This window comes from Purpureocillium takamizusanense, chromosome 10 (assembly GCF_022605165.1).
Source record: "Purpureocillium takamizusanense chromosome 10, complete sequence".
Lineage (NCBI taxonomy): Eukaryota > Fungi > Ascomycota > Sordariomycetes > Hypocreales > Ophiocordycipitaceae > Purpureocillium > Purpureocillium takamizusanense.
The window spans coordinates 879,665-906,663 of NC_063077.1; the positions used below are offsets into that span (position 1 = coordinate 879,665).

A 26,999-nucleotide genomic window follows, 5' to 3' on the forward strand; every position below is an offset into this window, starting at 1 on the left:
GCTGCCAACCATGCCCAACAAATCATGTCAGAGAGCTCTCACGGCAAGACAGCTCACCCGGGCCTCGATGGCCCGGCAGCCGCCTCTGTCACGGGCCCGCCACCCTCGACCCTTGCTGCCCAGCTCGTGGAAAACATCTCGACGAGCACCAAGTCGTCGCGGTCGGACGACAGCAACGAGCTCAAAGGGCTGGTCGCCATCGCCCAGCGCATGATCGGCAATCCGAACCTCTTGACAACTGACGCTGAAAAGCTGGCTCATAATCACATGCTGATCTACATTTACTGTCGCGGGGTCCTCGAAGAGATCAAGCTCGGCGACCCATTCATCGACCGAGCCCATGTGTGCGGGGAGGTCGTTGACGCCCTGAAGTTCCTGCGCTTCACCATCAAAGACGCACCGGCTCTTCTGGTATACGTCAACGAGGAGCAGGGGCTGCTGCATCGGGGCAAAGCGCCGCTCTGGATGTGGCTCCTGCCACGCCTCCTTCGGATTCTGGGGCACGCGGACCTTGCGGAGCTTGAAACCCACATTGAGGCATTCCTACAGTATTTGCTCCTGGTGATTTGCACAAGCTCATTCTGGGATTTGGCTTTCCCGTTTAGTCAATATTTGCGAGCGTGTTTAACCGGTAAGTGTTGAGCCATTGCCCCAAACTGCTGGCTGACCCGGTGATAGGCCTTCTTGATCATATTCAAGACCCGCAGAGCAGTCCGCCGAGTGCAAAAAACACTACCCTCATCCAGCTGCCGCCGCAGTTTGCCGTCGGCCAGACCTTTGGAAACCTACATTCGGATGACGCGCAGCGAATTACATACATCGTTCGTTCCACACGGCAGGCCCTTCACCAGGCGACAAGCCTCGCGCGGGTTCTGGCATATCCATTCGTGTCACAAGAGCCTTCCTTCCTGTTCAACGCGTCCTTTGCGCAAAATGGACCCTGGCTCATGGATACATGGCTCGACCTCCGCCAAGTGCAAAAGAAGTGGGATGGAAATGTTCCCGAGTCGCCAGTCCCTTTGATCGAAACGGCGCTGGACATTGCCAGGTGTCAAATTGTTGATGTAGAGCTTGTGGCACCCATGAAGAACAAAGCTTATGCCCTTTTGATACTGTTATGCAGCGAACTCATCTCCTCTCCAGGGGAGCTGGTGCGCATAGGCTCGGAAGGCGAGCAAGTTCGAGTGCTTTATTGCAAGGCCCTCGTCGCTATCGCGGCGGCTTCGATACAGTCATATGCGGTCGGAAGATTGGCAGCGTCCAAGCTTGCTCAAGAGCTTGCGCTGCTCTCTTCCCAACACGCAGTGATTGGCGAAGACACAGACCTCTGGGTAAGCCGAACATTGACTCACTTCTCGCCTCCTTGCTAATGGACGTGTAGAGATGCACCAAGCTGCTCCGCCAAGCTATCCATTCCAACGCGGAGGATCCCTTCGATGACGCCACACGACCATCCAACTTCCAGAGCCAGGAAGTCCGCGAATGTGTTCAAGCACTGAGCCTCGTTTATGAGGAGCCATCTCTGGTGGCGGAGGGCCCAAAGAGAAGAAAGATATCTGTTCCAGACCATGATGCGATGCATCTGCTCATAGAAGGGATACGGGAGACACTGCACATTGAATCCACAATTGAGGACGACGGAAGCGGGCTTGAGGAGCATTATCTGTCAGTTCCACTCCCCTTACGATGCTGTCGCACTTCTCTAACGATGTCACAGAAAGGCTTTCGAGGCGTGCGACGAGCCAAAGTGCCAGTCTCTCGCTTTGGACCTGCTTTCCCGAATGTGCTGCATCGCCGATGATGCTATGCATATCTCCAAACCAATCACCTCGCCTGATAGCATTATATGTGCTGTCTGCGATAATGGCAAACCTGTTAGCGTCGCCGGTTTGACGGCTCAGGGGTGGAAGACCCGGGTCATTACAATACTGGGGAGCGTCATTCATTTGCCCATACTGCAAGAAACTCGGGTTTCCCGTGTCGCCGCCATGATCGCATTAAGACGACTTTTGCAACATAGCAATGAGCTCTTGGACCTCGAACAATCCGCGCTGGGAAAGTGGTGCCTGCAATCCCTGAACAGTTCTATACGAGAGCTCAGAGTCGCCGCTGGGAGAGCGTTGGCCATGTTCACGTCTAATATCGCCGGCCAGCAAGTGGATACAGACATCCTATCGCGAAACCGCGTCTATGCCATAGCTGCTCTGAGAACCATGTCCGAGGATGATCAACCTAAAATGGTCGAAACTCGCATCATGGCTTGGGGCCAGTTGGGTAGGACTGCCACCGAGAACGAGCTGACACTCGTCTTGATCAAGCTTGTTGAGTACCTGGGTAGCAGTAACATTATCGTCTCAGCCTTTGCATTCAACGAGATCCTCGGTCTTGCTGAATACCGTGCGGCTACACCACGCCGCCTATTTGAACCAAACTGGAAGAGTATGGCATACATGGTTACCAAAGACATGGTGCAGCGTCCCCAGCGAAGCAGAGCTATTGCCGAACTACTCCAAATTTCGGTCAACGAGCTGCTGTTGCTCATTCAAACGCACGCTTTGCCCTGGCTGGTTCTTGACAAACGACAAGACGTCATACAGAAGATTGCTGAGGCGCGGCGTGAGAACGAACCATGGCAACCCCTTCTCGACGGCGCGAATCTCGCGGCAACGCTGGCGCTCCTGCTTGTACACGACCCAGACAAGATGCAGGAGTTTACCAAGTCTCGGCTTAATGAAATTTCGCCGCACTTCCATTCGTTAACATTGCTCGACCTTTTCCAGTCAGAGCCAGTGCTGATTGCCATGGAGCTCTTGAAGTCTGCAGCTTCTTCAGACCCTGCAAGGCGGAAAGTGGTAAGTTGCACGACCAGGCGACCGAATGCATGCTGACGGGCAACAGGTTCACAAAGCTTTGCAACTCATGGCCAGTACCATACTCGGCAACACCAGGGAAACGAAAAGCAAAAAGGACAATACTATTGGCAGATTCTTGCAGAGCCACATGCTGGGTCTTGTCGCGCGGTTAGCGGACGTTATCAACGATCCCGTAACGGCTCATCCTCTCATGTTGGAGCAAAGAATCTGCATCCAGACAATGGAGGAGATGATCAAAGTGTGCAAGTCATATGCAAGAATAGCGAGGCCACAGGTAAGTTGCGCAAGAGAAAAGCAAAGATTGTGGCTGATCTTTCTCAGATGTCCGCATGCCTCGTCTCCGCCATTTCACAGGAGACGCTGCGTGCGGCGAGTTTCTCATGTTGGGTGGCGCTGCTCACTCATCTAGATGATGAAGATGTCCAGGCACTTATTGAAACGACCTTTTTCATCGTCAAACACTACTGGCCCACCTTTGACGGTGCAACTTCCAAAGCTGCGAGGGAAATGCTCACTCACTTACTCCAAGAGCATCACAATATCGTCGAGGAATACATTTGCAAGCTACCTTCATTATCACACATTGATGATCTAGCCAGCATCGACTCTAAACTGATGTCACTGCGACCTGCCATGGCAATGGACCAGTCCTTGGGCGTGTTCGCCGAGCGGCTCGCCCACGATAACTCCGGCGTCGTACACCAGGCTCTGACGGAGCTAGTGCCATTCCTACGAGACAATCAGAGCAGCCTATACACGTCTGCTGTGAGTCAGATGCCTGACAGAGCGATCACCGGCATCCTCAGGGCTCTGCTAGACTGTGCCTCAAAATACAACGGTTTCCAGATGGACATTTCGCGACTGTGCGTCGAGTCGATTGGACTGATTGGCTGCCTGGACTCGAATCAGATCGAAACCGTCAGGGAGAAGCGTTCGATTGTCGTCTTGCACAACTTCGAGGACCCAGGAGAGACGACAGACTTTGTCTTGTTTCTCCTTCAGGAGGTTCTTGTTCCCTCCTTTCTGTCGGCCACAGACACGAAACTGCAAGGATTCTTGTCTTACGCGATGCAAGAGCTATTGGACCGGAGCGACGTGAAGACCTCCGTTGCCCAACAGAACATTGGCAGAGTAGATGGAGAAAGCATCTATCGGAAATGGGTGGCTCTGCCTGAAAACACCAGGGAGGTACTGACGCCCTTCATGAGTTCACGCTATATGGTGGCGCCCATGCCACTAGTGACGGTGGAGTACCCGATATTTCACGCTGGAAAGCCATACGTCAACTGGCTTAGGTCATTTGTCGTGGACCTGTTACGCAAAGGACAGAATGGCTACGCCGAACTCATGTTTGAGCCGCTGACCCGCGTCATTCGCGTCAAGGACCTGTCCACTGCGGAGTTTCTGCTTCCATATCTGGCGTTGCATGTGTTGATTGGAAATCAGAGCACGCCTGAGGAGAGGCAGCAGCTTGTGGGTGAGATAATGGGCATTCTCGAGCACCGGCCGGTAGATGATGCGTCGTACATGGAGAAGGAAGAATCGAAGCGATTCTGTCATGCAAGTACCCTGAGCTCGCCGATGTGCGGGACCTTACTAACCGGCACCCAGGCTGTCTTTAGGATTCTGGACTACGCGATGAGATGGATTCAGGAGAAGCGGGCATCTGGCAAACTATCTTCCGCAGGTCGAGAGATAGTTACCCGGATTCAGAAGATATTGGATGGTATCCCCGCGGAGCTGATCTCTCAGCGAGCGACCGACTGCAATGAGTACGCCAGAGCCCTGTTCCATCTGGAACAGCACGCGCAAATTTCAGAGCAGCGGAAGGGTGAGCCCGGCGCTCATGATCGCCTGCTCGATCGCCTCCAGGACATTTACGCCAATATTGACGAACCTGATGGCCTAGAGGGAATCTCAGCCCACCTTCACGACCTCGATATCAATCAGCAGATTCTCAGCCACAAGAAGGCCGGTCGATGGGACGCGGCACAGACGTGGTACGAGATGCAACTGGCAGAGAAGCCGGACAACGTCGATGTTCAGCTAGACCTCCTCAACTGCCTCAAGCAGGCTGGACAGCACGGTTCGTATCGCCATTGGCCAGGATCTAGCGATAAGCTAACAGAGAGTGACAGATGTGCTGTTGAACCACGTCGAGGGCATGAACACGTCCAGTGATAACAAGGTCATGCCGTATGCTGTAGAGGCCGCATGGGTCACTGGCCGGTGGGAAAGTCTCGCCAAATTCACGAGCAGATTCCAGGGCAACATTGTTGAAGACTTCAACATCTCCATCGCAACGCTGTTCGAGGCATTGCGCAAGCATTGCACGCGCGAGTCGTTTGACAGAACCGTTCGCAGCCTGAGGGACAAGATTGCCATGGAGATGACGGCATCAGCGACGGCATCATTGCAAGCCGCACACGAGCTTCTGCTAAGATGCCACGTACTGACTGACCTAGAAATCATTGTTGGATCCACGTCTGGGGCAGAGACCGAGCGGCGAAAGACGATGGGCCTCTTGGACGGCCGTCTGGAGTTGATCGGTGCATACTTTGGTGACAAGCAATACCTTTTAGGCATCAGAAGAGCTGCGATGGAGCTAACGCGGTACGTTCCCCGGCTCGTCTCACGTCTTGACATCGTCTGATCGAAGCCAGGCCAAATTTTGGTCCCATGGACGTCTCGTCCCTGTGGCTAGCCAGCGCCAGGCTTGCCCGGAAAACCAACTCGCTGCATCAATCTTTCAATGCCGTTGTGCATGCGTCGCAGCTCGGCGATGATGCTGCTACCATTGAGAATGCCAAGTTGCTCTGGCGAGACAAGCATCATCGGAAAGCCATCCAGATGCTCCAGGGCGCCATCGAACGCAACAAGCTTATGACACAGACCGGCAATGGCACGAGCTTCTCTGGCACAGGCACAGGCAAACTGACTCCGCAGCAAAAAATGGTTACTGCCCGGGCGCAACTGCTGCTCGCCAAGTGGCTCGACGCCTCGGGACAGTCGTATGCCGGTGCCCTGCGAGAGAAGTACCAACAGCCGCCGAAGACGCATACCACGTGGGAGAAGGGCCACTACTACCTTGGCCGACATTACAAAAAGGTTCTGGAAGCGGAGCAGTCGCTCAAGGCCGATGAGCAGACGGACAACTATCTGTCGGGCGAGATCGCAAGGCTTGTCATTGAGAACTACCTCAGATCTCTCAATTCGGGGACGAAGTATCTCTACCAGACATTGCCGAGAATCCTCACCCTATGGCTGGATCTCGGTGCACAGACCGACAAGGCGCCGGAGGGCAAGACATCGCTCTCTCGAGAGCTGCATAGGAGACGTGTCGAGCAGCTCAACCTCCTGCACGCGTTCCTCGACAAGTACATACACCGGCTGCCTGCGTACATCTTTTACACGGCGCTGCCGCAGCTGGTGGCTCGCATTGCACACCCAAACCCCAACGTCTTTGACCGACTCACGCACATCATCGTCAAGGTTGTGGAGGCGCACCCGCGGCAGGCCCTCTGGAGCTTGATGGGCATCATCACGACGCGCCAGGCGTCGGAGCGGAGAGCTCGAGGTGCCCAAATTCTGCAGACGCTTCGGACCATATCGAGAAAGGTCGAGGGAGGTGCCTACGATTTGAAGCAGCTGATTAGGGCCGGAGAGAAGCTGGCAGAGCAGCTCCTCCTCGCGTGCCAAATCGGCGAGTTTCAGGGCAGCAAAGCCGTGCACGCGAGCCTCACCCGCGACCTCCGGTTCCAGCACAAGTGCACGCCGTGCCCGCTCGTCGTGCCGGTGGAAGGCTGCCTCACAGCGACACTCCCGGCCGTGTCGGAACAGATCAAGAAGCACAAGGCATTCTCGCGGGACGTGGTGACGATTGACTGCTTCCTCGACAACGTGCTGGTGCTGAGCTCGATGCAGCGACCAAAGCGCATCACGGCGCGCGGCACAGACGGCAAGAATTACATGCTCCTGCTTAAGCCAAAGGACGACCTTCGAACGGACCAGCGGCTGATGGAGTTCAACGGCATCATCAACAGGTCGTTGAAGCGAGACGCCGAGTCGAGCCGGCGGCAGCTGTATATACGGACGTACGCGGTAGTGCCGCTGAACGAGGAGTGCGGCATCATTGAGTGGGTTCCGGGCATCAAGACGATGCGCGACATCCTCCTAGGGCTGTACGCGGCGCAAAAGATCCACATCGACTACAATGCGATCAAGCACCTAATGCAAGAGGCGGCGAGCTCGGAGAGCAAGATCCGGCTCTTCACGGACGACGTGCTCGGGCGATTCCCGCCGGTGCTGCCGACGTGGTTCATCCAGCAGTTCCCGAACCCGTCGGCGTGGTTCGCGGCGCGGCTCAAGTACACGCGGTCATGCGCCGTCATGTCCATGGTGGGCACGATACTGGGGCTGGGCGACCGACACACGGAGAACGTCAACCTGGAGGAGGGCAACGGCGGCGTGTTCCACGTCGACTTCAACTGCCTCTTCGACAAGGGGCGGACATTTGCGACGCCGGAACGGGTCCCGTTCAGGCTCACGCACAACATGGTGGCGGCCATGGGCATCTACGGCTACGAGGGGCCGTTTAGGAAGTCGTCGGAGCTGACGCTGAGCATCCTCCGGCAGCAAGAGGAGACGCTGATGACGATCCTGGAGGCCTTCATCTACGACCCCACGCTGGATCTCCAGAGGGAGAAGCGGGCGTCGAAGCGAAGCGACACAGGGGTGCGGCTGCAGCCGCAAAGCGTGGTGGACAGCATCAGAAGAAAGGTGCGAGGGCTGTTGCCCAACGAGAGCATCCCGCTCAGCGTCGAGGGGCAGGTGGACGAGCTGATCAAGCAGGCGGTGGATCCACGAAACTTGACTGCCATGTATCTGGGGTGGTGCCCGTTTCTGTAGCGTCATGTATAGAGGTAATGGGACGAAGAGCATGGACGAAGAGGCAGAGGCGCTCACCGGCGTGAGAGGGACAACACGGCGCCCTGTCGCGTCCGCTCGCGGTGACGTACGAATGAGGTGAGCGTTCGACTCGCGGTGAAGCATCAGCTTGGCCGTTGTGGAAACCCACGATGATTGGGTCCAACCGAAACCGGATTGGGGTCCAGAAATTCAACTGCAATTTGCAGGCCCGGCCAGGTACAAAGTGCATGAGTGAGGAGAGCCTGGATGTGACGTGCCCATCTCAGGTGACGCGCCTGGGATTGGAACGCGATGAGGGCAGCAGCGTCTCCTAGGCTAGTGAATGATGGAGATTAGGTGGTAGTCTCAGCCTCAGCAGGGCCGCTGCCCCTAGAGGGGGGCAAAATGCAAATGTAGACCGCCCGCCAGCTGCCAAGTGTTGGTGGGCTCAGGCACCTAATAAGGTACCTAGATGACCCACCACCCAAGCTGCCAGGCACTCTTCTTGCATCCACAGGGAGATAACTTACCTATCCTCCTCCGTCGACTGGACCACACGTCCCGTCCCAACTTCCGCTCAACTTTCATTCCAGCCCATCATCAACCTCACTTTTCACCCGTAACCCACGCCCCCGACGCGGACTCGAGCCTTTCATTGAGCTTGCCGTCGACTAGGCAAAGTTTTGTGACGCGTGTCCGGCTCTCATTTCTCTTTTGCCAGTCGAACCAACCAAAAGAAGTCGCGTCGACTTCTGGCGTCTTGTGCTGCCCGCCCGCCCCAGAAAAAAAAAGAGCTTGGAGCTCAAACTCGCAGCTTGAGCCAAGCTACCTACGCAGCCAGCTAGCAAACTAGCTAGCCAGCCCGTAAGCTCATACGAAACGCATTGGAGGAGCCTGGAGAAGCATTCAACTCGAGCCACGCTATACCTGTCGGCAGTTCCTCGCTCTGCCGGGATTCACGCCTGGCGCTTCATTCCAATTTTCTCGTCGCCATGCCGTACCGCATTGGTATGCCCTACTCCTCCCCTTCGTCTCTGCTAGTTGGCCTGCCTGTCATCTTCCCTGGGGTGGACAGCCGTCACAGCTGTCAAACGCCGCCGCTGGCTCCGCGGTTCTTGGCTGACCCGAAAATGCCACAGAAATATCGCCCAACAACCGGGCCGGCTGCAAGGACACGGTATGCAAGGCCACAAAGGAGAAGATCCTCAAGGGCGAGATCCGCTGCGGCAGCTGGGTCGAGATCGACGAGCACGGAAGCTGGGCGTGGAAGCACTGGTGAGGCTGGAACCCTGATTCTCCCTTGCTCATTTTCCTGCCCGTCTTTTTCTTATCTTTGTACTCACGTAAAATATACAGGGGCTGCGTCTCAGGTTTTCAGCTGGTTAGCATTCAAGACGCCTGCAGACAGGATAGTGACGAGTACGACTTTGACGCCATCGACGGCTACGATGAGTTGAAGTAGGCGTCCCCCCCCCCCGTGTGTTCCCTCACCTTGACTCCCATCAGTTCTAACAGCCATCGCAGCGACCATCCCGAGATTCAAGAAAAGATTCGCCGGTGCGTCAAGCAGGGCCACATTGACCCCGAGGACTTCAAGGGTGTAAGCACCTCCCTTTCGCTCTCATGTCCTACCTACACGTACTTGCAATTGTCGTCTAACTGCCTCGCCGTCAACAGGACCCTGAGAAGAACAAGCCAGGCGAAAAGGGCATCCGACTGACCGCCAAACAGCGGGAGAAGCTGGACAAGGAAGCCGCTGCCGCCGCCGGGGTGCGTCAAACTTCCTCTCACGATTGAAACCCCACCATGCTTACGTATCACAGGGCGATTCGGAGGATGAGGCGCCTCGCAAGAAGAAGGCGGGTAAGCGCGGCCGCAAGAAGGCCGATGATGATGATGATGAGGATGAGGATGAGCCCGCTGCCAAAAAGTCCAAGACGGCCAAGGGAGGCAAAACGGCCAAGCCGGGCAAGTCTACTGCTGCCCCGGCCAAGCCGGCCCGTGGCAAGGCCGCCGCCAAGAAGGCCGCCGTCGAGAGCGACGAGGACGAGGGCTCCGAGGACGAAAAGGCCGCCAAGAAACCAAAGCCCAAGCCCAAGACATCCAAGGCCGACACCAAGCCCGCCGTCAAGAAGGCTGGCAAGCCGTCCAAGGCTGCGGTCAAGGATGAGACCGAAGACGAGAACGCTCCGTCGGCGTCCGAGGCCGATGCTCCGCCCAAGAGGACTGCGGGAAGACGCAAGTCCAAGGCGGCGGCCGCCAAGGTCGAGGAGCCGGAGCCGGCGAAGCCACGCCGCGGTCGTCCCCGCAAGGCTTGAGCCGGCGGGATGGCGGAGGATGCTAGGATGTCTTGCAGCCCGTTGGTCGACTAGGGCTTGCGAGACTACCAATACCGGATACTACAGTGCACAGACAGTTGGGCTTGACTTGAAAGGAGCGAAAGATGTGGGGTGACGGCCCGGTCGACATCGGGCTGGCCAGGCAGGCCATGGAAAAGCATTGTACGATGGGATTCACACGGACGCGAGGGATGGGCTGAGTCTGATGGAGTGAGCCCGGGCATCAGAAGAAAGAAGTTGTCATCTTTGTAACTAATCCGCTCCGACGCGCAAGCTGTTTTTCTTTGTTTCTGCCACTTCGATATGGGCTGCTCGTCGCTGCCATGCAACGGACATTTCCTTGACCTGTAAGAGTATAATACTACAATACACACGCAACCCGCATAGAAAGATGGCTCATTGGTGGTGTATACTGTACGTGTCAGGGCAGGAAATAGCGATTGGTCACTTGATAAGTTTGAGTGAAGCTTCAAGATGGCCAAGTATTTGCTGTAGGAGAGCGGCTTCGTGGCGCAGACTGGGGAGATGGTGCGGTTTTATGGTGGCAACGCCGTTGTTGCGGTCACGTCTGGCTGACTGGCTGGCGAACTGGCAGACGAACATGTCAGTAGTTCGTAGCTCTATCCGTGCTGTCTGTCAGCCAACGTCATTCGCCGCCTTCGAATTCGCGACAGGCAGACGCGATCCACCCACCCGCGCCCCTCCAACCCCGCCACTGCCGAAACCCCGGCCCGCTGTACCTCAGTTCCATTAGTACCTACGTTAGTGCGGCGCTGGGTGTATGAACACTGTTCATATAGTATAAAGTTGATTAACACGCGGGAAAGCTGCAAGAAGCTTACCAAAGCTTCCCCCAACAACGTCACCTCCATCAACACCCAGGCAGGGCGCAGCAGCACCTCACACGCAACCACCTACAAAGTACAACCAAAACGGTACAGGCACAGAGACGAAGCAGAGAGGCATAGAGAGCGCAAAGACCTATCAGATTCGTTCGTTCACGCCGCCTTCACGTCCACCTCCCCCGCGCGAGAAGGGCAAGAACCAAAGAACCAAGGAAACGCAAAACAAAGACAGACACAGCGAGCCAGCCGCCCGTCGCAGCCAGCCGCCCGCGCAAACAATGTCCGCGACGACAAACCCCGACCCGGGCCAGGGCGCCCCGGCCTTCATCCCCCTCGAGGCCAACCCGCAGCTCATGACGACGCTCGCGCACCGGCTGGGCGTGTCCCCCGCGCTCGCGCTGCACGACGTCTACTCCCTCACGGACCCGGACCTGCTGGCCTTCATCCCGCGGCCCGCCCTCGCCCTGCTGCTCGTCTTCCCCGTCAGCGCCGCGTACGAGAGCCACCGCATGGCCGAGGACGCCATCGCCGACGACTACGCGGGCAGGGGCGACGGCGAGCCCGTCGTCTGGTGGAGGCAGACCATACGCAACGCCTGCGGCATGATGGGCCTGCTGCACGCCGTGTCCAACGGGCCCGCGCGCGACTTTATCGGTGAGCCGTTGCCCAACAAACCAGAGATACCCATCTCCGTTCTTCCAACCCTTGAACAAAAAGAAAACTGACTCCCCCTCTCTCCCCGTCCGTCCTCCGCCCGCAGAGCAAGACTCGACCCTCGACAAGCTCCTCCGCGAATCCATCCCCCTCGCGCCGCGCGACCGCTCCGCCCTCCTGGAGCGCACCTCGGCCCTCGCCGACGCGCACAAGGAGGCCGCCTCCGCCGGCGACACGCCCGCCCCGGACGCGCACGACGACGTGGACCTGCACTACGTGTGCTTCGCCAAGGGCGCCGACGGCGCGCTCTGGGAGCTCGACGGCCGCCGCAAGGGCCCCATCCGCAGGGGCGAGCTCGACAAGGGCGAGGACGTGCTGAGCCCCCGGGGCCTGAGCCTCGGCCCGCTCAAGTTCCTCGAGCGCGAGGGCGGCGACCTGCGCTTCAGCGCCGTGGCGCTCGCCGGTGCCTTGGACTAAAAACGAGGTGGAGGTTGGGGGATGGAGATGAGGGTGGAGGTGGAGGGAGGGGCCGCTTGGTTGGGCCGGAAGGGCGCAACGCTTCTGACGAAGGAGACAGCAGGTGGAAACCCATGGCCGATCAAGGAAGACTATATTATTTATACCTGTACAGTGAGCCTCACGAGAAGGCGCGTTATATACGTCGCGGAAAGGTGTGAGGGGTATCGTATAGACTTGTGGGTATTCTCGTCTCTCCCGGGGCGCAACTCTCTCTTTCTCTCCGAAACCGTGGGCGGCTATACGTAAACCATCTTTTACCAACCCCATGCAGAACAAAGCCCGAAACCTGTCATTCCCCCTCCCTTAACTCTCTACCTACACCGATCCTACACTCCCAACGTCCCCACGTTCTCTCCTGCTGCTGCTGGTCCAGGTCGCCCGCCGGTCGGACCCGGTGTGCGTTCTGTCCGTATTAAGGAGCTAGCCTCGTAGAGGGCCCTGGCCTACCAACACGTGAACCCTGTGGTGGTGGTTCAGATGGCCTACGGTCGCGAAAAGCGTGTTATAGAGGCTAACCACGTAACGTAGTGCAGTTGCTGCCTTTTTTTCCTCAAGAGGTTTCCCACACAGCAAGACAAATCATAGAAATCCGTATTCTCGTTGTACTCATGAGCACATAACTGGTTCATATCTGTCGCTTCGAAACGGAACAATGTAGCAACCTACCAACATCCAGTCAAATTCTCTGTATCTCTGCTGGCGTGCTTCCCAGGGCAAAATCAACTGTCACTCCGTTCTTGCCCTGCCCCTGAGCCATTTTGTGCCCCTGGACCACCCACGCTCATCCCCTCACCTTCAAGAATCTCGTCCGGCCACGGCGTGAACGAAAAAGGATTGCCCGGTTGACACGCTCTCAGTACTTCCTCCCTCCGTCGCATCTCATCCTCATCAATGGCAGCCCCATTCCACCTTTCCATCAGGCGCTGCAAGACCCAGAAATAATCATCTCGCGATGGGTAGTCCACCTCAGTCAGGTGGCGAGTATTCGGCGGGTCATACCGAGGAGGGAGACAGATGGCGAAGCGGTCGCGAAATATGTGCTGGTACTTCATGGCGAAATAGGGCGTGTAGCGAGGCACATTGTCTCGTGTGGCCCTGAGCGGAAGCGGACACGCCGGCGGTGGCTCGTCGCCGACATCTGCCGCCGAGTCCCAAGACATGAAAGCAACGAGAGCGTCCCATTGCGTGGGTGTCGGAGGAAAAATTGTAGAAGGGCCATCTCTTATATCCCCGTGTATCAAGAGCTCCTTGCACTTTCGCCGCCACAATGTTAGGTGAGGAATCCCGGCTGGCGTAAGGGGCAGGAAGACGTCTCACCTCGCGTTCCGATGGGCCACGGTCAAACAGGGCTACTCCTCCTAAGATCTTTGCTTCGGCCCAGTAGCCGACCATGTCGGCCTTGCCCCTCGGAAACTGGTCATACTGTTGACGGTAGCCGTTGTGGTAAAAAGGAACAGGGGGGAAGGCAGTTGCGAAGAGCGCTTCGAAGCCCGGGGCGTCAACGGTGTGCCTCTCTATCCACGATGACCACCACGACTCGTATTCGTGTCGATGCGGGCTTTGTTCCAGCTCGTACACCTGCACAGCGAGCTGATGCACAGAAACGGCAACGAGTTCAACCAGTCTGAGGAAGAAGGGCCGTGAACCCTCCTCCTCGTCCTGGAAGCTTTGCAATACCTGCACAGCAGTTCCTCGTCAATCAAGGGGGATCAAGACCTCAAGCCCCATCGCCTTCCGCCCAAGCCACTTACGTGAGGGTCGAATCGCAGGGCAAGCGGGTTCAACTTCGTACGAGCCTCGCGCGCGGCGTCTAATGCACCGTCGCAAAGGTCCAGGTGCTCGGCCACGGGGTGCTCGCCATCATCGGCTGGGTAGAATAGGTGGAACTCGGTGAAGGACTCGGCCGTTGGGAGGCCGTCAATGATCTGAGCAAAGGCGAACTCTGCCTCTGGCGTGGAAAGCACGTTGACGATGGCGCGCTTGAGGGCCGCGACATGTCCGGCGCTAAGGTGCTCTGGCGTAATCCACGAAGCCATCACGTCGGGGCCTCTAGCCGACGCAGCGGGCAACGGCTTGACATCATAGTGTTCGACGAGAGCCCTCATTGATGGACCAGTTGACAGGATGCTCTCGATTTCCGATGTGGCGTGATGGTCTGCGTCAGATCAAAGATTGATGAAAGAGAGCTGAAGGCTGGCTTTGTGTGATGGCGGAGGGAGCTGAAGGCGGGCCCTGGGTAGGTGGGTGGGTACTGCCTACTAATACGGCAGTTACCACTCACGTGGAGGTACACCGAACAGGCAACCTCTGTTCCTTATGTAGAGGTACATTGAACGAATTGACGTTGGATGCCCTACTACCTCTACCTTACGTACCTAAAGTTAGTGAGTACCTTACCCTGGGTACTTAATTGTAGGCAATGGTGGCGGTTATGGGTTCTGGGCTCAGCGAGACGAGCCTCCCCCAATCACACGCGTTGCCCTGCAACATCGTGAATGCTTGCAAGCAGCTCGAACCATCCGGGAAGCTTGTCTCTATAATAAGCGTGGTCCGGTTGGCACTCGCCTTGCAAGCGCCCGTCTCGGGTCGTTTCCGGCCGTGTGAGGCTGTGTCAGCCGGGGAACGGCTTCTGTGCAACAGGCGCGACCACTGAGCGAACACGCAAGCCAGACTTGTTGGCCCTACGATTGTTGCCCTGTAGCCCAGGTACGGCGCGTATTTCATTATCAACGGGCCTCTAAGCCCCTGGTGACCCCGTGTATCGCTGTACACGAAACAAGCATGCCAGACAGGTTGTTGGCCGTGCAAAAAAGGATGCCATCTATGCAACCCGGGTACGGCGCGTATTTCGTTATCAAACTGTCCTCTGAGCCTCTGGCAGCCAACGCCATATATCGCTTTACACGAAACGAACAAGCCAGACCGGTTGTTGGCCGTGCAGAGAATGCCGTCCATGCAGCCCGGGTACGGCCGGCGCGTATTTCGTTGACAACGGCCCTCTGGGCCTCTGGCTATTCTAAGCACCGTTTTACTTCGTATACAGTCTGTTAATTATGGCGCCGTGCTCCCGTAGCCGCGCATGGTCAGCAATCGTCGCTTTCATGAGCCAACAAGTCCATCAGTCGCTCCAGCGATGGGCCAGTAGACCATGGGCTTGGATATAAAATAGACCGCAAAGCACCTCAGTTTGCATTCGTAGAGCGACAAAGAATCTCAATGCTCAATTCTCGACCATCTATTCTTCCATACCGACGCACCTTGTCTTCCTCAACGCCATGCCTAACCCACCCACGCCTCCGCCACCCCCCGGCCTTCACTTTGTCAATGTTCAAGGCCTCCAACGCGTGAACATGATGAAGTTGGAATCTCGGACATACATACAGATACTCCCAAACACTGAACTCTTTGCCTCGCTCGCAGTTGCAGTTAACATTGGTCTGGAAATGGCAGAGAGTCCCCGGGCAAGGCAGGTTCTTGCCCAGCTAGGCCGCGCCGTCATCGACAGCCACGCAGCAAATGCCCAAGGCGCACACATGCATGGGGTCCCGGCTGCTCCACCCGTGGCAGATCCTAACCCCTCAAACATGGACTGGCACGTCAGCAACTTCCTCCGGGCAATACGGGGAGACTTTCCTGGTATCGTTGTCGGGGCAAGGGACTTGACGTCACCGGATCAGCTGGCTGCCACGAATCGGACCCCTTGGTGGACAGGGTCGTGGGAGGCCTTCAACCCAAAGGATGCTGGCGTAATATACTTCAACGATTCAGTATGCCGCAGTCTTGTCCCAGGCGTAGAGCCAAACAATGTAAGGTACGAACTAACAAAAACTACAGAGGGTCAACGACATGGTGGCCGCCCATGTGGCTGCCTCGAAGGCCAGCCGCGGCTCAGCTGCCGCAGATCGCTACTCTCAGCGCTGGCGCGATTTCCTCTTCGTCTTTGCGTCTGCCACGCTGCATGAGCTCGCGCACTTCTTCCTGGGCTACCTGTCGGGGAACGGCCGTCCTTACACACCAGACCAGATCACCCATCTCGGATACGGATCAAAGCGAGGCGCGCGAGGAAACATAATCCCAGGCGGCGAGAGTGGTCGATGGCTGGAGAACATGTTGTATGGTGGCTCCATTGAGTTTTATGCCGACGAGAGCCAGAACACTGCCCAGGTGCGACAAGCGACTGCCGCATTGTTTGCTGATCGCTGCTGACAGTTGACTTCGTTTACCAGGCCGGTATACCCCATTTGGTGGACCAGCAAGCCGTAGCACGCCAAATTCTTCCCACGACCATTCATCGCTTCATCACGGATCCCAGAAGTATGCCGATGCCCTGTTCTACCCCATCTTCCATGCTAACTAAGTTCAAGCATATGAGTTTCCGTTCCCAGTCTCGTCGCGGGGTTTGACGCAGCGAGATCGCGCCCGTCAAGGCATCAGGACCATTGGAGCCATGGCAGGCCGCGTTGCTACTGAGTCGAGCCCGAGTCAGACAGTGATGCGCACGATGGCCGCTGCTAGAGACCTCCCTGTGTACTTTGTGCGGATCGACGAGCTTCGCAGGAGGCCGGCGCAGCCTCAGCTACCTCTAAAGGTGGAGAGGATGCGAGTGTGAAGTGTCGGCTCTCATGTATCAACACCTCGTCCTTTGCAATGTTGGTCAGTTTGTAAGCTTTCTATAGGGGCAGTGCGGTCATGGGTAACAGAATCAGCAACGGCACAGTGGGCTCTAACATTAGTCTCTGTTTTCGGAACCATCCGAGAAGGGGGGGCTGGTGGTACGGAGAAGGGGGGATTTGTGCAACTCAGGCAGAATGTCAATATGGAGACTACGTCGTTAAATGTAGAAGCAGTGCCACCCGTTCTGCCCATTTACCAATCCCACGATCAAGGTACGAGGAGTCGGGCGTGCGTCAGAGACATGATCCAATATACGTAGCGCAACGGGGCAATTGCTCCGTCATGTCATTCTGCGCACACGCGTGGTGGAGAAGAAAGGCTGGAGACATTCCCCACACGCGGCTCCAACGGTGAGGTCACCGAGGTCACCCTGCCAAGCTGCCCGCCGTGGCTTGTTGCAAGTTGTCACTGGCCTGGTGGGGGGGGGGGAGGTTTACGATGACGTCGATTTGCTCGAAAGCTTCATTCATACGTAGCCCATCGGCTGCCGATCGAAGACGCCGATGCTCGATATAAAGAGAGTTGGTGCCTCACCTGGTTTCCGTCTCATACTGACATCTCTCACTGGCATCGCCAAATCATCACCAAGTATTTTTCTACTGCCGAGCAAACTGTGGCACTTCCTTGGCGCACCTTCAGATATCCAACCCCACCAACACCAAAGAAAAAAAACATCACCACCATGCCTCGCGACGGAGAGCACGCCCACAACGGCCCCTTTGAGGAGGAGGGCCACAACATTGCCCACGGCGTAGGCAAGGTCGACGTGAGTGGTCTCGTTTGGGCCCCGGAATGAGCATCTCATGACTGCATGCATCGCATCGCATCGTATCACCACACAACACTGACACGACTCACTACAGACGACAAAGGTCGACCGCGCAGACAAGACGGCGCCCATGCCCGAGGGCCTCAAGGAGCAGGGCGCCGGGCTGCCGGGCATGAACGCCAGCGGCGGCCAGAGCCAGGGCATCAAGCAGGGCGACAACGTGGGCCAGGGCGGACGCGGGTCGTCCAATTGAGCGGTCTGACCGTCTGAGAAGCCATGTACAGTCTGTATTGATTATGAGGAACGAATGCAAAAAATTTAACAATGACATCTACCTGACCTACTACTATTTCCCAAAGCCTAGATACTGAGGGTGATTGATGGCCCGTCATGTCGACAAGACTCAGGTAAAAGGTAGTGGAGCAAGCGCGTTTGCCATGCTACGAAGTACTTGCGACTGATTGAGTGAGGCAAGTGCGCATCGTTGTGCCTGCTGCGCGCATGGACGAGCGTCTGCTTGATGCTGGGAGTTGGCTTGGTCGTGCCTTCCTGGGTGGGCGCTCATGGGACGACGTTTGCTCAATTGCATGAGCCTACAGTAGTGAGGAATTTGACGCATTCGCACCACGCGAACCGTTTGGGGATTTTTCGGTGCCTACTAACTTCTTTTCTGAATCCAAACGTCTATACTTCGTACTGGTGGTATACCGGGTGACACCAAGTGCGAACGACTATTTTCCCCCCACCGCAACGTTGTTGCAGGAGAAAAAAAAGTAAAGGAAAAAAACTCACTCACTATCACGTATAAAGTAAAATAAATCACCTGCCATCACACAAGAACAAGCTCGGATCATTCGCATCCTAGTTTGGTCGGTCTGGTGGTCTAGTGGTATGATTCTCGCTTAGGGTCCACCCTGAAGCACAGCTTGCGAGAGGTCCCGGGTTCAATCCCCGGCCAGACCCTTTCTTTTGTTATTTTTTGCCCATCGTCTGTCAGACATATCTTCCCTTGCTTTCTCTCCGCCTTGCTTCTTCTCTTTCTCCGTCGAGGTACCTATCCATCCATCTAGTGAGAGCTGAACGACGTCTGTCTGTTATTCAATTCTTTCTTTCTTTCTTTTACTTTCTCTCTTGCCTCTCTACTAAAGCAACCTCGCTCATTCTGCTTTTTTTATTGTTCTTCCTACAGGCGCACAGCCATCGTTTCGCTCCGTAGTCTCGTCACGGCAAGGCGCGTCGCGTCAAGTCGCGCCAAGCATTTTCCCCAGACTACCTACCTACCCTACACAATTCATCTTAAAATCTATGAAGAAGAATTCATGTTGGCAAAGCTTTTAATAAATAAAAACTCATCATCGGCCATGGTATATTGCATTGCGTGGTAAACTAGTGGCTTGCTTTCTCGGTCTGGCGACTCACTGCTCCGCCATGTCTTCACGACACGCGTCGCCATCATGTGTGTCAATTAACGGGTGCACGTCTACAAGACAACATGCACCCTATCTTCAGCGTAAATCATTTCAGAAACCATAGTCGCTAGACTTTATGGCAGTCAACTGCCTTGAGCATAAAACAACGCAACTCATAAAATATCCTGTCCCGCCCGCCTGCAATGACCATGCCCCAATGCCGTTGCTATACAAATCCTGAAACCAGACCGCAGCACTACAGCCTGCCAAACGCCGTCGACCGTGCACTTCCCACATTAGATGAAGCCCTTGGTGAGGCTGGGCATCCTGCCCAGACTGCTCTTCCTCTCTGGCACGTCCGCGGTCGATCCCGCGTCGCCTTCGCTCCCCTTCCACGGACCCATCCTGCTGCGGAGGCTGCCCACCGAGCTTGCGGACCCCTTCTCCACCCGCAGTCCCTTCCACCCCTCCAGCTCGCGCTCCAGCCGCAGCGTCTTTTCCTTCTCCTCCCGGAGCTCGCGCTCCGCGCGACGCGCCGACAGCTGGTTTGTCGACTCGGACGCCTGCAGCTCGTCAATCGTCTTGAGGAGCTTGTCCACCTTGTCGCGCATCCGGTTCACGTCGTCGGACAGCTGCGTGTTCTGCTTCTCCTTGCGCTCGACCTGGCCCTGCAGGTCCTTGACCACCCGGTCCACGTTGCGAACCGACCGTTGCGACTTGGTCCGCTCCGACTCCTGGTCCTCCAGCTGCGACTCGAGCTGCTCTCTGGTTAGACGCGGCGTCTCTCGGGACGGGTGGGTAAACTTGCCTCTTGTATGCGCTTGTGAAGGAACTTGATGTCCTGGCTGGCGCTCGAGTACCCCTTTGTCTCGAGGTCCACAAGCTTGAGCTGCGCCTCGTTCAGGCTCTTCTCCAGTGACACCTTTTGCCTCTGAGCGCTGGTGCTCGCCTCCCGCTCCGCGGCAATGTCCCTTTGCATCTCGGAGACGAGCGATTCGGCGCGTCGCATCTTCTCGACCGCCGCCGCCGCAATGTCCTCTTGGTGGGCTAGGCTGGACTTGAGATCAAGCAACTCCTTGTCTATGCTCGCAGCGTCTCGAAGCGATGGGTTCTCACCCTTGGCCAGCTCCTCCAGACCGGCCTTGGCCTCTTCGAGGCGGGCCTCGACACCCCGTTTCTCCCGCAGCAGGATGTCGCGTTCCGACGTGATCTCGTCGACCGAGGACCGCAACGCGCGCACCTGAGAGAGCAGCGAGACCACTTTGCCTTGAGCATCGTTGTGGGCGTTGACCGCCTCGTCTCGCGAGGATGCAACGTCCGCGAGCGTCGCCTCCAGACGCGACTTTTCTTTCGACCAGGTCGAACTGTTGAGCACCTCGTCGTCCCATTTCGACCGCAACTCGTCGAGCTCCTCGCGGAGCCTAGCAATTTCCGACTGCTTGTACAGCTTCTCCTCCCGGGCCAGGTCCAGTTCCTTCGTAAGCGTGGCAAACTCGGCTTGGTACTTTTTGCGCGTCTGCTCCATGCTGGATTCCTTGTCTTCTATGTCCATGGCTCGCTGGTTCCGGTAGTCCTCCAGCTCGTGCTGCAGCCTCCTCTTGGCCTGCGTGACGGACTCAAGGTCGGTGGAGATGTCTTCGACCCTCTCCTCCAGGCTTTGGTTCTGGCGCTGAAGATCCTCAATGGTGGCGTTCATCTTCTGTCGTTCCGCCATGACCTCGGCGTACGTGTTGTCGGCCTCTTTCGCCTGAGACTTGGCAAACTGTTCCGCTCGGCTCGCCTTGAGGACGGCAATCTCCGCCTGCTCAAGCTTGCCAAAGTACTCGTCCGCTCGGCTCTTGTACATGTCGAGGCTCGACATGACATCGGCAAGCTTGGATGACTCGGCGTCCAGGCGAATTTGAAGGTCCGTGTACTCCTGCAGGAGCTGGCTTCTGTTCTGAGACTCTTGCTCGCGCGCCACCGTCATCTCCTGCAAATCAGACTTCGTGTCGCGCAGCTCCACCTCGAGCTTCGCCCGTTCGTGGCGCATCTTGTCGAAGTGCGACTTGACGTCAGTCAACTCTGCCACAGCGTCCTTATGGCTGTGCAGGAGAGACCGGCGCGATTCTTCCTGATTGTAGAGCACGTCCAGGATTTCCTCGTGTGAACGGGCTTGGACATCCCGGAGCGATAGTTCACCGGTTCGAATCGACTTCTCCAATGCGCTTACCTTCTTCGCCGAATCGTCCAGCATATCGTGCAGACGGCTGTTGACCTTCTCCAGCTTCTGCATCCGACGGAGAGACGGGCTCTGATCCGGCTCTGGGGCCGGGGTGCCCCGGTCAAGCTGGCTCTGGAGGTGTCGATTTTGCATCTGCGCCAGTTGAAGCTGGTTCTGGAGCTCTTCAACTTCGGCCTTGAGGTCCATGCGGTTGTTCACCGCAACGGTGTCGGCTGTCTTGTCTGACTTGGCAGACTCGTGAGGATCTGCCTCCGGAATGCGCCGAGTCGGCGTCGACGTATTGGACGGCCTGCGGTTGTTGATCCTGACGGTTCGCCGCTGGGTTGGAGACCCGTTGAACGGAGCCTCGTTAAGATTAATCTCCTCCAACTTGGGTCGGCTCGGAGTATCGTTGCGAGTGGCACGTAAATCGGCGAGCTGGGTTTCTGCATTAGCTCTGGCTGCAGTCTGAACGCGGAGGTTCTGTTGCAGCTCCTCCACCTTGCGCACAAGGTCGAAGTTTTGCAAGAATGCCTTTTGCTTGCTGTCATCGGAGGGCGGCGGGATGTGAACTTCGGGATCGACCGTCTTCAATGCCGCCAGAATCTGACCCCGGAGGTCCTCCAACTCCCTATCGCGAGAGTCGACCGAGGCCTGTAGCGTTCGTACCGTAGCTTGGGCTTGAGTTCGAAGCTGACGCTCCGAGTCGATCGTTCGGTTTGCCTCGGCGAGCTGGACTGTGACATTGGACGAGGCCTTTTCTGCATTCCTACTAGATTGCACTTCCCGGGCCACCTCGTGGTTGAGGTCTTCGAGGTTGAGCTGGAGCTTTTCGGTTTTCTTCTCGAGCGACGCAATGGCGACCTGAGCATCACCCAGCTGCTTGTTGAGCCTGGCGTTTTGCTCCTCCAGCCTCGTCTTCTCCCGTTGCAGAGACACAATCTGGCCGCGCGAAGCCTCATTAGCCCGAGAAGTCGACCTGGCAATCTCCAGCCCCTTCTGCTGAAGCTTGTTGAGGAGGGCACGGTTGTCATTCTCGGAGGCTGCCAGCCGGCTCCTGACGGTGGTGAGTTCGCGCTCCATTCTTTCCTTGGCTTGATCGTTCTTGAGACCAAACTCTCCCGAGGAAAGGATGAGTTTGTTGAGGTCCTCGATCTGGTGATTGAGTTTGCCGCACTCCTCCTCGTACCAGCGCAGGCGCTCCTGGGCCGCGTCAAGGTCCCTGCGAAGGCTGTCCTCCCGCTCGCGCGCGGCCCTGGAAGCCTGTCGCTCTCCGGCGAGCTCAGCCTGTTGACGCGCCTCCTCTGCCTGAGACTTGGCTGCTCGTAAGCGGCGAATTTCGTCACGAGCTTCGTCCCGCTCCTTCTCAACTGCCGTGCGTGCTTCCATGATGCGCCTCAGCGTATCTTGTTGCGCGTAGAGCTCCTTCTCAATAATGATCTTGGACTCGTTAAGGGTGTCAAATTCCTCTTTGAGGGCCTGATACTTGTGCTCACTGAGCAACTGCACGTCATCACGTGATTGTCGTTCTCTGCTCAAGTCCTTCTGAGTATCATAAAGCTCCTGCTTGAGTGCTTGGATCTGATTCTCAAGTTGATTGCGGCTCTGGTCTGCTTGCGCGTCTTCCGAGAGCCGGGCTTCGAGCAGAGCCTTGGCCTCAGCAGCCTCCTTTTCTAATTGTGTCTGTTTGGACTTCGTGGCGTCGAGTTCGGCTTGAACGTCCCGGAATTTGCTTGCGATCCTGTCCTTTTCACTGGCCAGGGCCTTCTTCTGATCGTTCAGTGCGCGTCGCTCGTCCTCGAACTTTCTCTTGTCGCTACGCAGTAGAGCCAGTTCGCTCTCTTTACTGCGCACAAGGTCTTCGTAGTCAGTCGAGGTCTTTGACAGCTGAGAGAGTTGTTGCTGGATATTCCGGTTTTCCTGAGAGAGCCGCGTTTCGCGAAGCTTGGTCGAGTCAAGCTCTTTGCGAGTGGTGTGCAATTTGACCTCGAGATCCTGGTCGACTTTCAAGAGCTTCGTTTCGAGGTCGTGCGTCTTTCTGTCTTTGAGAGCTAATTGACTCTGTAGCACCTTAATCTCATCCTCGAGCGCCGCCTCCTTTTCGCTTCGCTCGGATTGTCGTTGCGAGACCTCTTCCATGGCTTTATCGAGCTCAGCGGCTTTAGCCGCAAGGTGACTCTTTTCCTCTTCGAGTTTCGCGATAAGAGTTGCGGCCTGCTCGAGTTGCGAGCGAAACTTTTCAACGTCACATTCAGCCCGATTTTTTGCCTTCATGAGCTCGTCAAGTTGATCTTCCAGTCGCTCTTGATCCTCAATTGCGCCAGCAAGCTTCTCTTCCAGCTCAGCCTCGCGGGTTTGCAGTCGCTTGAATATCTCCTCCTTGTCCAGGGCTAAGGCGCGTTCACTCTCGAGCGTTTGCTGAATCCGCGTCAACTCAGCGTGGCAGTTTCTCCGCTCGTCTTCCAGTCTCTGCCTGTTGCTCAGCTCGAGCCGCATCTTGTCATTCAGGTCTTTGATCATCGCGTCTCGCTTTTTGACTTCTGTGGCGGTTCGGGTGGCGCCAAGGAGCGGCTTCATCTTGACAATGAGCTGCCACCAGGGGTTTTCCACCAGGTCCAAGTAGACGTGGAAGTTTCGCTGAATGATATGCGTCGCCTCGGTACGGAATAGCCTCTTGTATGCAGCTCGCCTTTGGACGAACCCCCGGGCCACAGACTGGAAGCGTGCCATGATTTCGGTGATCAACGCGTCTCGCTGCTCCTCCAACTCGGCAAGCACGCCTGACCTGAAGAAGACCTTGGTTAAGCCAACACGATACAGCGCCTTGTCGAGGCCCAACTTCTCCAGCATGATGGAAGCAGCGGCCTGGCCCTCGAGGTAGCCCTTGGGCATGTTGGAGCACAGCACCTCGTATCGCTGGCGAAACTCGGCAAATGGCAGTCTATTGGGAAACCCAGTCCGCGCGATGCGGATGCCTTCGAGCACGCCGTTGCAGCGGAGCTGATCGAGCACCAGCAGACTGTTGAATTGCTTCGGCCGCTTCTTGTGGTTGGGTAGAATGCATCGCACGAAGTGAGGGTGGGTAGAGTGTAGCTGCGCCATAAGGTTGTGAAGTTGCTCCTTGTGTCGCTGGGCCACCGTGCGGAAGAGGCCTTTCTTCACGCGGCTTCTGGCTCCACCCATCTCCTCTTCGACATCTGCGCAATCAGCAAAGAGTGTGGCGATGTGCTTGTCGGTAGAAGAGGCGAGGAGCCGGGTAATATTATCATTCAACGGGTCCTTGTTCTTCTCTAGCCAGTTCTCCGTGGAGTACTCTACCTCTGCGGCGTAGTGCGTGAGGATGAAGCCTTGTCCCAGCCGAGAGGGACGGTACTTGGTTGACTTCTTGTCCCAAAGCGAGTTGAGCTTCTCAGTAAAGGATTTGTCTGTTGCCTTGGGCATGACGCAGTCTTCGTCGAGACACGAGAAAATGCCGATTGGGTTTGGCAGTTCAATGAGGTCGATAGTGGGCTGCAGGTCACGACCAAAGTCAATAAACTGCCACTCAATCTGCTCCCTCGCGTACTCCTCTTGCTCGAGAACAAACATGTGGTGGTTGAAGAATTGTTGCAGCTTCTCATTGGTGTAGTTGATGCAGAGCTGCTCGAAGCTATTCTCCTCGAAGATCTCGAAGCCTGCGATGTCGAGGACACCGATGAAGTGCGCATCGTCCAGACCCATGCCGGTCCGGTCCAGCTGCCGGTTGATGCGCGTCACAAGGTCACCAAAGCCACGTTCGTAGATGCCTTTAGACAGGGCATCCAGACCAAGACGCACCTGCTCAGGTGTCTGAACTTTTTCGACCCATTCTCTGCCCGCCTTGACCTTGGGATGAAGAAGGCCCTGCAGGAAGGGTTCGAGAGGCACACCGAGGAGCTTGCAGACCTTGGCGGCTTCGGCCTTCGACTCAGGGGCGAGACGAGCTTGGTCAGCGGCTCGGCTCTCCTTGACCACCTCGACGTTCCCGAGGTGGAGCACAGCCGCAACGGTCCGGAGGATGGATAGCTGCTCACTCTCGGAAAAGCCCATGACATTAAAGGCCTCCATGAGAGTGTCCCACTCGTCTTGGTCTGAAACGCCCACGATGCTTCCATGGCCGCTTCGCGTGTATGCAAAGTCGTCCACATCCAGCCGGTCAAGGAGAAGTTCTTTTTTGACCCGGGCGTCGGCGCCTTTGAGGAGTTGGTAGAAGACGTGGTAGTTTCGCTCATGGGGGTTGATGCGGACGACTCTGGACTTTTCAAGGAGGTACCAATCGATGAAAGCTCCCGTGATGGCGCCATTGCGATTGAACTCGATGCGGATGAATTTGCCGAACCTAGACGAGTTGTTATTTCGAACAGTCTGAGCGTTGCCGAATGCCTCCAATATCGGATTGGCCCGCAGGATCTGCTGCGAAAGATTTGCATGCTGCGACCTGCCTTTGGTGGCAGTATCCGATTGAGCGACAGCGGCCAGGTACTGTATGACCTTTTTCGTATTCTCCGTTTTGCCTGCGCCGGATTCGCCCGTGACCAATATGCTCTGGTTCCGGCCCTCCTCGACGAGGTTTCGGAAGGCCTCATCGGCCATGGCATAAATGTGCGGCTTGGTATCCTCGCGGCTGCGCCCCCGGTACATGTTGATGTACTCATTGGTGTAGATTGGCAGCGGGCAGTATGGGTTGACGGTGACGAGAAAAAGGCCAGAGTAGGTGTATATCAGATCGGATTGGTATCTCATGTGCAGGTTGTGGACGACGGAGGCCTCGTTCAAATGAGTCAATTCGGCCATATCGTTTGCCTTGTCGAACTTGGCGGGGTTGACTTTGTCGATGCTCTCGGCATCGACCTCGCGCTGCTGCAGCAAAGTTAGCGCTTCTCAACGGCGGGCGTGGCGCGACTGACCGTTCCATCGTCTGTTTGGACTCGGAGGCGATTCCCCCCCAAGTCTTCTACTACCCAGCCCTTGACAAACGCGTTTTGGGGATCCTTAAGCCACACATAGCGCTTTCCAGAAAAATCGTTTTCTCCCTCGATACTCTTGACGGCGTCCTGGCTACGCCTCATGTCCTCGGACTTGATGAAGGAGGGAGCAAACGTGTTGGACGTCGGGGTACCGTTCTTCGAGTCGACACGGTGATGGCGAGGGCCACTGCTAGGCGCGACCACGGTCGGCCCAAAGGAGCTTCCAGACTGAGATCTCGCATGGGAGGCCGGTTTGTGGGTGGGAGTTGACGGCTGCAAGACTGGTGACGAGAAAAGCGCCGACTTTGGCCTGCCGCCGCCGACGGTCGCAGGCGCGGGTCCGGGGGAGGGAGACGAGTTCCGTTGAAACGGATTATTGCGCCGCTGCGCTGAGCCACCATTGAAAGACATGTCGTCGCGACGGCTTCATCAATGGTGACCAGGTAATGAGTCGAGGTTGGGGCCCGTGAAAGGCGCCGGTCCCGTCATGCGAGGCGCGTAAACAAAACAACGGGAGCTATATGTGACGGTGGCTCCCGGCGTGCGCGAGGCTATGAGAGCGATGAAAAGGAAAACCTCAACAGCGGGAAGCACCAGCGCTTCATCCACGATGACGCAGGCGAGGCGGGGGCAAGCAGATGCAGGATTGATGGTACATACGTTGAGTCGCGTACCAGGTGTGTCGCCGCGCTGCCGAGGGCGCCTTCCCTTCCCGTTGCTGGGGAGCGACCCCTCGCAAGTAAACAGACGCGTGCACGTGACCTTGCACGCGCCGGCGACTGGCACAGAGCACCAGGGCTCGCTAGGCGGCTTTGGGCCTA

General features: G+C 56.8%; 7 protein-coding genes and 1 non-coding gene across 8 annotated transcripts; 6 read left to right on the forward strand and 2 right to left on the reverse strand.

The window, feature by feature from the left end:
* Window positions 1-3: 3 nt before the first annotated feature.
* MEC1 (Non-specific serine/threonine protein kinase) lies at window positions 4-7,999 on the forward strand. Its single transcript, XM_047991471.1, has 9 exons — window positions 4-631; window positions 679-1,331; window positions 1,382-1,665; window positions 1,718-2,852; window positions 2,899-3,147; window positions 3,195-4,433; window positions 4,485-4,959; window positions 5,012-5,486; window positions 5,537-7,999. The coding sequence occupies exons 1-9, from the start codon at window positions 25-27 to the stop codon at window positions 7,779-7,781; spliced, it is 7,362 nt and encodes a 2,453-aa protein (XP_047847483.1). The 5' UTR covers window positions 4-24; the 3' UTR covers window positions 7,782-7,999.
* Window positions 8,000-8,315: 316 nt separating this feature from the next.
* On the forward strand, window positions 8,316-10,505 carry JDV02_009784 (uncharacterized protein). Its single transcript, XM_047991472.1, has 6 exons — window positions 8,316-8,789; window positions 8,921-9,056; window positions 9,138-9,239; window positions 9,306-9,381; window positions 9,459-9,551; window positions 9,605-10,505. Exons 1-6 carry the CDS (start codon window positions 8,774-8,776, stop codon window positions 10,097-10,099), a joined length of 918 nt encoding a protein of 305 aa, XP_047847484.1. The 5' UTR covers window positions 8,316-8,773; the 3' UTR covers window positions 10,100-10,505.
* Window positions 10,506-10,985: 480 nt separating this feature from the next.
* Window positions 10,986-12,374, forward strand: YUH1 (Ubiquitinyl hydrolase 1). The gene is made up of 2 exons (XM_047991473.1): window positions 10,986-11,619; window positions 11,726-12,374. The coding sequence occupies exons 1-2, from the start codon at window positions 11,244-11,246 to the stop codon at window positions 12,094-12,096; spliced, it is 747 nt and encodes a 248-aa protein (XP_047847485.1). The 5' UTR covers window positions 10,986-11,243; the 3' UTR covers window positions 12,097-12,374.
* Window positions 12,375-12,721: 347 nt separating this feature from the next.
* On the reverse strand, window positions 12,722-14,384 carry JDV02_009786 (uncharacterized protein). The gene is made up of 3 exons (XM_047991474.1): window positions 13,890-14,384; window positions 13,456-13,815; window positions 12,722-13,391 (listed from the first exon to the last, which is right to left on the reverse strand). Exons 1-3 carry the CDS (start codon window positions 14,241-14,243, stop codon window positions 12,858-12,860), a joined length of 1,248 nt encoding a protein of 415 aa, XP_047847486.1. The 5' UTR covers window positions 14,244-14,384; the 3' UTR covers window positions 12,722-12,857.
* A 960-nt stretch (window positions 14,385-15,344) lies between these two features.
* JDV02_009787 (uncharacterized protein) lies at window positions 15,345-16,747 on the forward strand (the record flags this gene model as incomplete). The annotated part of the gene is made up of 4 exons (XM_047991475.1): window positions 15,345-15,905; window positions 15,973-16,302; window positions 16,365-16,452; window positions 16,503-16,747. The coding sequence occupies exons 1-4, from the start codon at window positions 15,414-15,416 to the stop codon at window positions 16,745-16,747; spliced, it is 1,155 nt and encodes a 384-aa protein (XP_047847487.1). The 5' UTR covers window positions 15,345-15,413.
* Window positions 16,748-17,494: 747 nt separating this feature from the next.
* JDV02_009788 (uncharacterized protein) lies at window positions 17,495-17,834 on the forward strand (the record flags this gene model as incomplete). Its single annotated transcript, XM_047991476.1, has 2 exons — window positions 17,495-17,578; window positions 17,676-17,834. 2 exons carry the CDS (start codon window positions 17,495-17,497, stop codon window positions 17,832-17,834), a joined length of 243 nt encoding a protein of 80 aa, XP_047847488.1.
* A 619-nt stretch (window positions 17,835-18,453) lies between these two features.
* On the forward strand, window positions 18,454-18,544 carry JDV02_009789. Its single transcript has one exon. It is a non-coding gene; the product is annotated as a tRNA-Pro (tRNA).
* Window positions 18,545-19,059: 515 nt separating this feature from the next.
* MYO1_2 (class II myosin) lies at window positions 19,060-26,837 on the reverse strand. The gene is made up of 3 exons (XM_047991477.1): window positions 26,119-26,837; window positions 19,799-26,071; window positions 19,060-19,748 (listed from the first exon to the last, which is right to left on the reverse strand). Exons 1-3 carry the CDS (start codon window positions 26,587-26,589, stop codon window positions 19,287-19,289), a joined length of 7,206 nt encoding a protein of 2,401 aa, XP_047847489.1. The 5' UTR covers window positions 26,590-26,837; the 3' UTR covers window positions 19,060-19,286.
* Window positions 26,838-26,999: the final 162 nt, after the last annotated feature.